Source organism: Clupea harengus, chromosome 6 (genome assembly GCF_900700415.2).
Source record: "Clupea harengus chromosome 6, Ch_v2.0.2, whole genome shotgun sequence".
In the NCBI taxonomy this organism is placed as follows: domain Eukaryota; kingdom Metazoa; phylum Chordata; class Actinopteri; order Clupeiformes; family Clupeidae; genus Clupea; species Clupea harengus.
Genome location: NC_045157.1, coordinates 11,666,652 through 11,679,151, shown reverse-complemented (window position 1 = coordinate 11,679,151; position 12,500 = coordinate 11,666,652). Strand labels below are relative to the sequence as shown.

General features: G+C 44.0%; 1 protein-coding gene across 2 annotated transcripts in view; it reads right to left on the bottom strand.

Moving 5' to 3' along the window:
• tbc1d2 (TBC1 domain family, member 2) overlaps positions 1 to 9,877 on the bottom strand; it is a 16,667-nt gene extending 6,790 nt beyond the window's left edge. The window contains exons 1-7 of one of the 2 annotated variants that reach the window (XM_031569001.1): positions 9,481 to 9,877; positions 6,457 to 6,832; positions 3,620 to 3,719; positions 2,825 to 2,948; positions 929 to 1,695; positions 435 to 589; positions 19 to 207 (exon numbers count right to left, since the gene is read on the bottom strand). In XM_031569001.1, coding sequence (XP_031424861.1) covers positions 19 to 207; positions 435 to 589; positions 929 to 1,695; positions 2,825 to 2,948; positions 3,620 to 3,719; positions 6,457 to 6,832; positions 9,481 to 9,491 — 1,722 coding nt within the window. In that variant the 5' untranslated portion in view covers positions 9,492 to 9,877. The remainder of the gene's footprint in view (positions 1 to 18; positions 208 to 434; positions 590 to 928; positions 1,696 to 2,824; positions 2,949 to 3,619; positions 3,720 to 6,456; positions 6,833 to 9,480) is intronic. The other variant, XM_031569002.1, reaches the window with a different exon arrangement.
• Positions 9,878 to 12,500: the final 2,623 nt, after the last annotated feature.

The window sequence follows — 12,500 nt, the reverse complement described above, 5'->3', positions numbered from 1 at the left end:
TGTCTCTCTCTAACACACCTGTTCGTCTCGCTCGCGTAGATGCTGGTGCAGATCATCCGCCTCGGCCTGTAGCTTAGCAACCTGTCGCTCGCGGTGACGTAGCAGCTCCAGCCGCTGGTCCTCGCCAGGGGCAGACAGGAAGTCTACACACGCCCGCTTCTCCCTCTGGGATGCCTCTAACGCCCTATAGAGTGACAACACCAGCTCCTAAAACACACACATGCATGCACGCCAACACCGACACACACACACACACACACACACACACACACACACACAAACACACACACACATACACACACACATGCACACAAACGTACACACACACACACAAATATTGACACACGCACACACACATGTACATACACACACATTCAATTCCCCTTCAGTCACTACATCGATATCAAGGTAAACCTTCCGCCCCCCCAGCCCACCTTCTGTTCGCTGAGCTCCTTTTCCAGGGTGAACATTTCCAGCTCTAAGCGGGGGGTGGGGTCATTTCCATGGCGATGAGGTGGTAGGGTGGCAGAAACAACCTTCTTCCTCCTGTGAGCCTTTGGGGAGGGGCGGGGGCACACTAACTCCCCCACTGGCAAAGATAGAGGGGGTTGAAGGGGAGAGAAGCAGAGAGAGGTAAAAATGAACTTCACACACCTGAGAGGATATGTGAGTGATAAAAATGAACATGTGTGTGTTTGTGCGTATGAGTGTGCGTTGTCTTGTGTTACGTTGTGTGTGTTTGTGTGTGTTTGTGTGTATGAGTGTGCGTTGTCTTGTGTTGAGTGTGTGTGTTTGTGTGTATGAGTGTGTGTTGTCTTGTGTTGAGTGAGTGTGTGTGTGTGTGTGTGTTTTTAGTGTGTGTGTATGAGTGTGTGTTGTCTTGTGTTGAGTGTGTTTGTTCATTGATGGTGATTAAAGCAGGACTTACTACAAATCTTTCTGAGCATGATCAGAGAAGCTGGTCTTTTATTGGCTATAACCTTACTGGGTGTGGACAGGGAGTCTGTTTCCTGATTGGCTGTATCATGAGTGGGTGCGTCCAGGGAGGCTGTTTCCTGAGTCACTGTATCCATAGAGAGTATATCCAAGGAGGCTGTCTCCTGATTGGCTGTATTAGGAGTGGGTGTGTCCAGGGAGGCTTTTTCCTGATTTGCTGTATCCATAGAGAGTGTATCCAAGGAGGCTGTCTCCTGATTGGCTGTATTAGGAGTGGGTGTGTCCATGGTGGTTGTTTCCTGACCGGCTGTATTATGAGTGGGTGTGTCCAGGAAGGTTGATTCCTGATTGGGTGTATTATGAGTGGGTGTGTCCAGGAAGGTTGATTCCTGATTGGGTGTATTATGAGTGGGTGTGTCCAAGGAGGATGTCTCCTGATTAGCTGTATTGTGAGTGGGTGTGTCCAGGGAGTCTGTTTCCTGATAGGCTATATTATGAGTGGGTGTGTCCAGGGAGGCTTTTTCCTGATTTGCTGTATCCATAGAGAGTGTATCCAAGGAGGCTGTCTCCTGATTGGCTATATTAGGAGTGGGTGTGTCCATGGAGGTTGATTCTTGATTGGGTGTATTATGAGTGGGTGTGTCCAAGGAGGATGTCTCCTGATTAGCTGTATCGTGAGTGGGTGTGTCCAGGGAGGTTGGAGGTGGGATGGGGGCCTGATCCAGGTGGGAAACCCTTTTACTCCTCAGACACAGGTTCCTGTAACACACACACACAACACACTTTTACTCCTCAGACACAGGTTCCTGTAACACACACACACACACACACACACACACACACACAACACACTTTTACTCCTCAGACACAGGTTCCTGTAACACACACACACACAGACAAACACACACACAACACACTTTGACTCCTCAAACACAGGTTCCTGTAACACACACACACACACACACACACACACACACACAACACACTTTTACTCCTTAGACACAGGTTCCTGTAACACACACACACACACACAAACACACACACAACACACTTTTACTCCCCAGACACAGGTTCCTGTAACACACACACAAACACACACACGTTTACTCCTCAGTCACGGGTTCCTGTAACACACACACACACAAACACAAACACACACACTTTTACTCCTCAGACACAGATTCCTGTAACACACACACACACTTTTACTCCTCAGACACAGGTTCCTGTACCACACACACACACACACACACTTTTACCCTTCAGACACAGGTTCCTGTAACACACACACACACACACACTTTTACTCCTCAGACACAGGTTCCTGTAACACACACACACACACACTTTTACTCCTCAGACGAAGGTTCCTGTAACACACACACACACACACACACACACACACACACACACACACACTTTTACTCCTCAGAGACAGGTTCCTGTAACACACACACACACACACACACACACACACACACACACACACACACACACACACATCCCACATGTTCCGGTAGCACACACACAAACAAACACACAGCCATCCAATTTTACATTCTGTGAGAGCTGTGTATGTGATCCTCTTTTCTAACTGACTCCTCTTACAGACTCAATTCAATTCAATTCAATTCAATTCAATTCAATTTTATTTATATAGCGCCATAACAATACAATTGTCTCTAGGCGCTTTACAGAGCCCAGACTCCTCAGCCTCTCCCCCCTGAGGATTCCTGCAGAAACTCCTGACAGACCCTCTTTTATTCCTCTTCTTTCTCTCTCTCCCTTTTTCTCCTGTGTGTGTGTGACTGTGTGTATGCCTGTGTGTGTATACGCATGCCTGTGTGTATGTGTGTGTGGTGTATGTGGTATGGGTGTACATACTCACTGAAACTCTATAATGGGGTGTTTGAGTGAAATGTTCAGTGGGTTGCTTTGTCCAGGAGACGGTAGATTGGCTGCCTTTTCGCCTACAAAACCCATTGGCATTTTAACCTGAGGAAGAAACTCCACTAATACACACACACACACACACACACACACACACGTCATATACCACAAATACATACACACACATACACGTCATATACCACAAATACATACACACACACACACACACACACACACACACACACCTCATATATCACAAATACATACACACACATTCCATTGTTTGAAATAGTCCTCGACAACTGAGAATTTATTTCAGGCAATCATCAGGCCTCAGGCACTACGCGCTTATATTGACACACACTCACACCACATTTATATCTGGACATGCATGACATACTGCACACACAAACCAGAGCTAGCAGTACACACATGCAGGCACGCAGTTACTGTTATTTTCTCAGACAGACAAAACACACACACTTGGACTCTTTATAGACATACAGTATATGGCTCTAATTCATAGTTATAATTCTAAGGATGGGGTCTGCTCCACTTCTCTCGGTGTGTGTGTGTGTGTGTGTTTTGTGCATATGTGTGTGTGTGTGTGTGTGTGTGTGTGTGTATGTGTGTTGTGTGGATGTGTGTTGTGTGGATGTGTGTGTGTGTGTGTGTGTGTGTGTGTGTGTGTGTGTGTGTGTGTGTGTGTGTGTTGCTCTGACAGGAAACAGTCTGCAGACTGAAGCTATGAGCCATGCACATATTTATTGTGTGCAGTGTATGTGTGTCTTACCAGCAGTGTGTGTGTTTGTGTCTCCTCTCTGCGTCCTTTGTTGACATCGTGTGAGCTGCAGCTGCTGCAACCAGTACATCATCAACTCATGACTAGCAGCCTGAAATACACACACACACACACACACTTTCTGTAAAAATTCTAAATGTACCCTCTTCAGCATTCACAGTTGACAGTACAAACCTGTCATCCAAAGATCAAAACCACACAATTTTCAGCCTTCAATTTCAGCCTCAGTTTTCAATTTCACTTTCATTTTTAGCAAAACATTACACACTGTTCACTTCGTAAGACACAACAATCAAACCATTAACATCTGTGAGCACTTTAAGACCCTACTACACCATCATACCATTTTCAAGACCCAAATAGGAGGCTGGATACACGGTCTCATTTGTCTGTGTCATGCAGAAAGGGTACACTTTACATTCTGCATAGTATAGTGTAAGATGTTCTTTACATGTTTGGAATAACGTTACTGCCCCAGCACCCTAATGTCCTTCCATTTATGTGTTGTTTGAGTATATTTCAGTTCTCTGTAATGACTATTTCATGTGTCGACTGAGTGTATTTCAGTTCTCTGTAATGACTATTTCATGTGTCGACTGAGTGTATTTCAGTTCTCTGTAATGACTATTTTATGTTTCGACAGAGTGTGTTTCAGTTCTCTGTAATGACTATTTTATGTTTCGACAGAGTGTGTTTCAGTTCTCTGTAATGACTATTTTATGTGTCGACTGAGTGTATTTCAGTTCTCTGTTTTGACAATTTCATGTGTCGACTGAGTGTATTTCAGATTTCTGTAAAGACAATTTTATGTGTCGACTGAGTGTATTTCAGATTTCTGTGAAGACTATTTTGTACTTTGCAGTAGTAGAAATGCAAAGTAGCGTGCTGTCTATGTGTGTGTGTGACCGTGCGAGAGATAGAGTGGTGTGTGTGTCCATGTGTGTGTGTGTGTGTGTACGTGTGTGAGTATGTGTATGTGTGTGTGTGTCTGTCCGTGTGTATGTGTGTGTTTGTCCATATACAGGTCCATCTCAATAAATTAGAATATCATCAAAAAGTTGATTTATTTCAGTAATTCGATTCAAAAAGTGAAACTCATATATTATTTAGATTCATTACACACAGACTGATGTATTTCAAGTGTTTATTTCTTTTAATTTTGATGATTATAACTGACATCTAATGAAAACCCCAAATTCAGTATCTCAGAAAATTAGAATATTACTTAAGACCAATAAAAAAAACTAATTTTAACACAGAAATGTTGGACTACTGAAAAGTATGAACATGTACAGCACTCAATACTTGGTCGGGGCTCCTTTTGCATGAATTACTGCAGCAATGCGGCGTGGCATGGAGGCGATCAGTCTGTGGCACTGCTGAGGTGTTATGGAAGCCCAGGTTGCTCTGATAGCGGCCTTCAGCTCTTCTGCGTTGTTGGGTCTGGTGTCTCGCATCTTCCTCTTCACAATACCCCGTAGATTCTCTATGAGGTTTAGGTCAGGCGAGTTTCTGGCCAATCAAGCACAGGGATACCATGGTCCTTAAACCAGGTACTGGTACGTTTGGCAGTGTGTGCAGATGCCAAGTCCTGCTGGAAAATGAAATCCGCATCTCCATAAAGCTGGTCAGCAGAGGGAAGCATGAAGTGCTCTAAAACTTTCTGGTAGACGGCTGCGTTGACCTTGGACCCGAGAAAACACAGTGGACCAACACCAGCAGATGACATGGCACCCCAAACCATCACTGACTGTGGAAACTTTACACTGGACCTCAAGCAACTTGGATTCTGTGCCTCTCCTCTCTTCCTCCAGACTCTGGGACCTTGATTTCCAAATTAAATGCAAAATGTACTTTCATCTGAGAAGAGAACTTTGGACCACTGAGCAACAGTCCAGTCCTTTTTGTCCTTAGCCCAGGTAAGACGCCTCTGACGTTGTCTCTGGTTCAAGAGTGGCTTGACACAAGGAATGCGACAACTGAAGCCCATGTCCTGGACACGTCTGTGCGTGGTGGCTCTTGAAGCACTGACTCCAGCTGCAGTCCACTTCTTGTGAATCTCTCCCAAATTCTTGAATGGGCTTCGTTTCACGTCCTCTCAAGGCTGCAGTTATCCCTGTCGCTTGTGCACCTTTTTCTACCACATTTTTTCCTTCCATTCATCTTTCCATTAATGTGCTTGGATACAGCACTCTGTGAACAGCCAGCTTCTTTAGCAATGACCTTTTGTGTCTTACCCTCCTTGTGCAGGGCGTCAATGATCGTCTGCTGGACAACTGTCAAGTCAGCAGTCTTTCCCATGATTGTGTAGCCTACTGAACCAGACTGAGAGACCATTTAAAGGCTCAGGAAACCTTTGAAGGTGTTTTGAGCTGATTAGAGTGTGACACCATGAGTCTTCAATATTGAACTTTTTCACAATATTCTAATTTTCTGAGATACTGAATTTGGGGTTTTCATTAGCTGTCAGTTATAATCATCAAAATAAAAGAAATAAACACTTGAAATATATCAGTCTGTGTGTAATGAATCTATATAATATATGAGTTTCACTTTTTGAATCGAATTACTAAAATAAATCAACTTTTTGATGATATTCTAATTTATTGAGATGCACCTGTATATGAGTGTGTGCGTGCATGTGAAGAGCATGATGTTTATATACAGGATGAAGGTGAGAGAGTGGTGCATGTGTGTGAGAGATAGATGCTGTGCTTGTGTGTGTGTGTGTGAGCGTGTGAGAGAGGCAGAGGATGTATCTGTGTGTGTGAGACATAGAGTGTGTGTGTGGGACCGTGTGAGAGTGGTGTGTGTGTGTGTACACTCACTTTGAGGATGAAGGTACGTTGTGGTGTGTGTATGTTGAAGGTTCCCTGCTCTTCTTGCGGTTCCAGCGAGTAGCTGAAGGTGGCGCTGGAGAGCTCCACCTGTCCGAGGGGCGTGGCATCCTGCGGCGTGCGCCAGTACAACAGCAGACTCCGTCCATCGTCGTGGGAGAACCAACGAGTCTTCCAGAGCTTCAGAGGCCCGCCTCTCTTCTCCAGCCAACCACAGAGCCGCTGAGGCAGCTGGGGGCGGGCCAGAGAGCTGCCTGCAGCCGTCTGATTGGTGGTGAGGGACTGCTGGGACGTGTTTGTCAGTGGCTGGCTTGAGGACTGGGGCAACTGGGGCGCCTGTTCCTCTGCAGGCTCCCTCATGGTGCCACTGGTACACACACACATAATAAACACACACATAATAAACACACACACACACACATAATAAACACACACACACACATAATAAACACACACACACACACACATAATAAACACACACACACACATAATAAACACACACATTATAAACACACATTATAAACACACACATTATAAACACACACACACACACACACATTATAAACACACACACACACACACATTATAAACACACACACACACACACGCACACACACACACACACACACAGACTGACAGCCAGCCTATATCCCCCCTCTCCATTACTACTGTACAGGTACACACTCACACATACGTTACGAACACAAACACATTATAAACACACACATACAGACATTATGGACACACATACACAGATATTATAAACAGACACACAGACATTATAAACACACACACTCACACACACACAGATATTATAAACACACATGCACACAGACATTATGAACACACACACACACACACAGATATTATAAACATACACACACAGACATTATAAACACACACACACACATGCACACAGACATTATAAATACACACACACACACACACACATTATGAACACAAACACTAGGGATGCAATGGTACACGGTATATTGTCGAACTGTTCAGTATGCCCCCTACAGTTCAATATGCACATGTGAACCGCAGTATTGCGGTAGACCTGTCAATTTCCTATCATTTTCCAAACATGCAAATAGGAGCTGGAGAAGAGAGGGGAAACTAAAAGCAAAATTATCTTTGCTCCAACTTGACAATAGCTAACGCTAGCTACACAGGGAGAAGCACATTTGGAGAGGAACCGCGTCTTTCGAATCCGCTGTGTGGGAACATTTTGGATTCAGTGTTCAATACGATGACGAGACTTTAAACAGAGTAGAGTCTGCATGCATTGCTTTGGCACTGTTGGCCACTGGAGTGGAATTAGTTCTAACATGATGTCTCATTTATGACGCCATCACTCGGCCCTATCCCAGGTGGATCAAGGAGAGTCCACTCATTAGCGAAAAAAACACAACAATCTCTCGCTGTTGCCTTCCAACAACAATTTGTGACAAATGAAAAAAAAAAAAAAAAAAAAAGCTAGTAGGCCACATCTCGCAACGTTAGCAAAAATTGTATTTCTAAAGCCGCCCCGTGAGTCTGATCAGCTCCAAAAAGTATGGGGTTACTCCTTGGCCCATGCGACACCTTTCATGGCAATCGAGCCAGTGGTTTTTGCATAATCCTGCTTTCAGATAGACAGACTGCACCGAAACCCTTGGTGATGGTAATAGCGAAAGCAGTGGGAGTATTTATAGCCAAAGATCTGCAGTCCTTCTCAGTGGTTACTGATGCACGATTATGTCACCTGATGGAAAAATTAAGTATTACAATGCTGCCTCCCACGCACGTTTTAGCAGTAAAGCTCTATGAAACATCACAGAGAGAAACGGACACTCATGCCCCCTGCACTGATAGTTGGACCTCCAGAGCAAGTGAAAGCTACCTCACTGAAGTAGAGACAGAAACCAGGCCTAGTCAGTCATGCTGCCATTTTTCTGAATAAAAAGTTTAATTTGTCTAAAGGCAGAATAAATAGTTATTGTTTAAAGGGTGATTATATTTTTTTCTCAAATATAAAGATACTGAAACCGTACCGTAACCGTGGCCCAAAAAACGTGGTACATACCGAACTGTGGGCCCCAGTACACACACACCACACGATCAGTCAGGCCGTAACACTCAAGCTCTGTTCACGCACACACACACACACACACACACAATCGGATATGACACAAAGTCCATCAGGCTGCAATGCTCAAATTCTGGATGCACACAACTCAGATACACCTGATACAGCGCGGCAGGGGAACATTCTAGAGCCTGACTGCTAAATCAGCGTGCCAATATTATCGGTCATTGTAAGCTAATGGCCGAACTATCTGTGTGTGTGTGTGTGTATCAAGTATGGGAAAACTGAAGATTGATCCTTCAACTAAATTACCAGTTATGTAATTACATAATTTGTCCACCAGAGGGCGCACAGCAGCTTTGCCAACAAGCTTGCCAACAAGTCTGCAAATCTCAGCTGACCGCTGCACAGTGCAACGGAGTGTTCAGTGTCTTCATGATAGGGTCATAATTGTCATGTGACACATTTAATTTATCTAGAGGTAAAATAAATAGTGTATTGTTTAAAGGGTGCTTTTATTTTTTTCTTTAATATAAAGATACACAAAACCGTATGATGGCCCAAAAAACACACACGCTTCACGTTATGAACACACACAAAATAAAAAGACACACACGTTATAAACACACACTCAAGCACAAGGGAGGCCAAACACTCTCAGACTCAGCAGCAGATGACTCTGGCCCACGAGGGTCTATACTCAGAAGTAGCACACACACACACACACACACACACTGAGAGTGTTCCGACATAAGCACTAATAAAGGGCGTCTCCGCTGCGCTCCAGTGCATTTCAGGAACCTTCAGTGCGCTGTGCACTCAGCAGGTAAACACAACGCATTAATCACTGCAACCATGCCAGGCCTCCGGATCCTCATCTGGGACCCCGTAAAAAGGGCGAGGTAAAACACTCTCTGTGAACAAAACTTAACACAGTTACTTACATTCTGTCCATTACCTGTGCTTCAGACGCGACCCCACACAGCGCCAAACTTCTCTTAAAACTTCACGAGTTTCTCTGACTGCGACACAAACACAACTATGCGTAGCTAAACGGGGGTAGAGTGCCACTTCCTTGACTGCGTCTCTGCCGAACGGAGATATCGCTCAGACTCGCTCAAACCTCAGCCAAACCCAACCACACACACACGCACACTGCAGAGCGCGGAGCCCTGGTTACGTCACGCTGTGCAAATTGAACGCTCAGAGTGGGCTAATGGCGGCTGGCGCGGAGTGTGTGTGTATCTGCATGTGTGTGTGTGCGTGTGAATATGTTGCCAAAGCGGTGCGTCATCCACGTATAACGAAAGTTTCGTGTTTTGACAGGGTGTTGCGCCAAGTAAAGCTCGTGAGTCAGATTACAGGAAATTCTCGCATCGCGCGGGACATGTCCCATCAGGGCAAAACTTCCACAGGGAGGGGGCGGTGACCGAAAACGCCCTATCACCCATCAAACTTGGTCCTTGGTATTTGCAGGAGGTTAGCATCCTTTTACAAGTGTACTCTGGGTACGAGTCGAAAAGCAGAATACAAATGTTTCTTATTCAGTTAGATAGACATTGTATCAGTTTTAGGTTACCTGTCAGCGTTGGTAACATGTCCCACATTATTCCACACTACTCGTCCCACATCTGGTCTGTTTGCATCTGGCCACCCTACCCCTGCCTCTGGCCCACCTACCCCTGCCTCTGGCCCACCTACCCCTACCCCTGGCCACCTACCCCTGGCCACCCTACCCCTGCCTAGGCCCTATTGGTCAGAGGCAGATTTGTGCTTCCTCTGACCCAAGTGAATAATGTAGCTTGCAGTTATGTTTAAATAAACATTATGACAAATTCAGAATGCACAGTTCCAAGGGAGTTGATCAAAATCCTTATTTAGTTATAGCCTACATTACATACAACAACACTGCACATAGTTTAAAAGTAGCCTACTTTATTCTCTTAGTTGTTCCTCTTCGGGCAAGCCCTCTCGAAGCATCCTATTATTTGAAAGAAACAGAGAACTGCTCATTAACTCTCACCTGGACACTAACCTGCCACAGACCCCTATAGTGTGGGTGTGGCCATCCTCAACGTGAAGTTTCAAAACAAACTATGGAGTATGAGTTGAGTTGTATGTAACCATGGATACCACTCTATAGTCCCACGTATTGCCAGAGGCAAGCGACATCATGTAGTCCATTATTTTTCTGCTTTAGCATATTGGTAGCAACATCTTTATTTTTACGAGACAAGAGAACAACTCGTTACAAACGACCTGATAACTACATTTTACCTCACCAAACCGTTTGCCTAGGTTTTTCTACTGGCGTGGTTTCGCTCACACCTTATTTTGAAAACTCATTACATTTTCCATAGGGATTTTTTCTTTGGAACCAGGAAGTCTTGAAATGATAACACCAAAACTACAAACTTCTGGTCGAGTTCCATATTGCCAAGCACACAGAGTTTGGCGCAACCCTCACAACCACACAGCATGTATTACTTTGACATTCTATTCGTCATTTGGACGAGTTAAATTACTGCCATTTTATGTCTTGTTTCGTCCTTAACATGTCATGTAGGCTACAGCACATTAACCTACATCTTTAGGAGTCAAACACACACCTTAATTTATATATAAAAAATACAAATATCCTACCTAAACCACCGGCTTTCTTCTGGCCTTCTTTAAGTAGGCCTAATTGATCAAGTCGAGTTCCGATTCAATGACCACAACACGTTCACATGCCACACCTCTGTGTCTGTGTGACATCCTTGTCTTAGGTCATGTTTAACCCCGGACATTTGCGTAAAACGACCGTCCTCCTTGGCAGTTGCTGGCACTGGCAGGAAGCGTCAGATACAGTCTGAAGTTAATGAGTTAATTGGCAAGACTTCTGTTGAAATCCAAGGAAAATGTTGAAATAGAAGGTATATGTTGTACCAAGGCGGCATCTTTAGCTTCTTTTTCTGTTGAGTTTACGCTTTGTAAGCACGCGTAGACAGTAAAAAGACGTTGACCGCGAAATTGACGTTTGACCTATAGACTATCCTTCGTCAATACGACAGTATGCGATTAAATCGGCAAATTTACAAGATATTTCAATAATTTCATAATCATAGAATTTCAAAATCACGATTACTCCCATATTTTTTAAAACCCAATTGGCTCCAGGGCACTGGGCACGTGCCCCCTGTGCCATGGTGCCAGCTCTGCCCCCAGCGGGCCGACAGTAATCCACTGACCTTTTTCTATCTGGGCAGACACAGCATTTGCGCTAGATGAAGACTTCTCTAAAAAACCCTGTAACTCGCTTAATTCTAAACCGATTTTCATGAAATGTGGTGGTAATATCGGTGGTGGTAATATTGGATACTGGTTACTTATTGGAATTAAATGCAGGTACTGGGGGTGTCCCCTGTGTCCCTTGTCGTTCATCGTCAAAAAGAGAAGAGTTGGACTAGACACAGTGTTAATAATTAAATCAATTACTTAATCAAATAAACAAATAAACAAATTCCCCAGACTCCAGTTAAGGGAAGAACATCCAGTCAGTTAATTATTCGAAATCTATAATAAATGATAATAATAAATTATTATAGTGCATGCAAAGCAATGATTAACTCAGCTCCAACTGCTTAATGTAGAAACTTCATTTAAACTTTCTGCCTACCAACCTGTTTCTTTATTAATTCCTTATTTTTCTCTTTAATGTCTAACACATTTTCAGTCTTTTTTTTCTTACACAATCCCTCTAACACGACCTCTCTATCATTATCACTCTATCACTTTATCACTATTACACTCTCTCTCGCTCTCTAACACTCTCTCTATCACTATCCCTATAACTCACTCACTGTCTATCACACTAGCCAAGACTGATTATGGACAAATCCAAAAGTAACACTAGGAGGCAGAACTACAACCCTTTACTAACCTCTGCTTCCCCAATATAATCATTGCCCATCTCAAAAACATA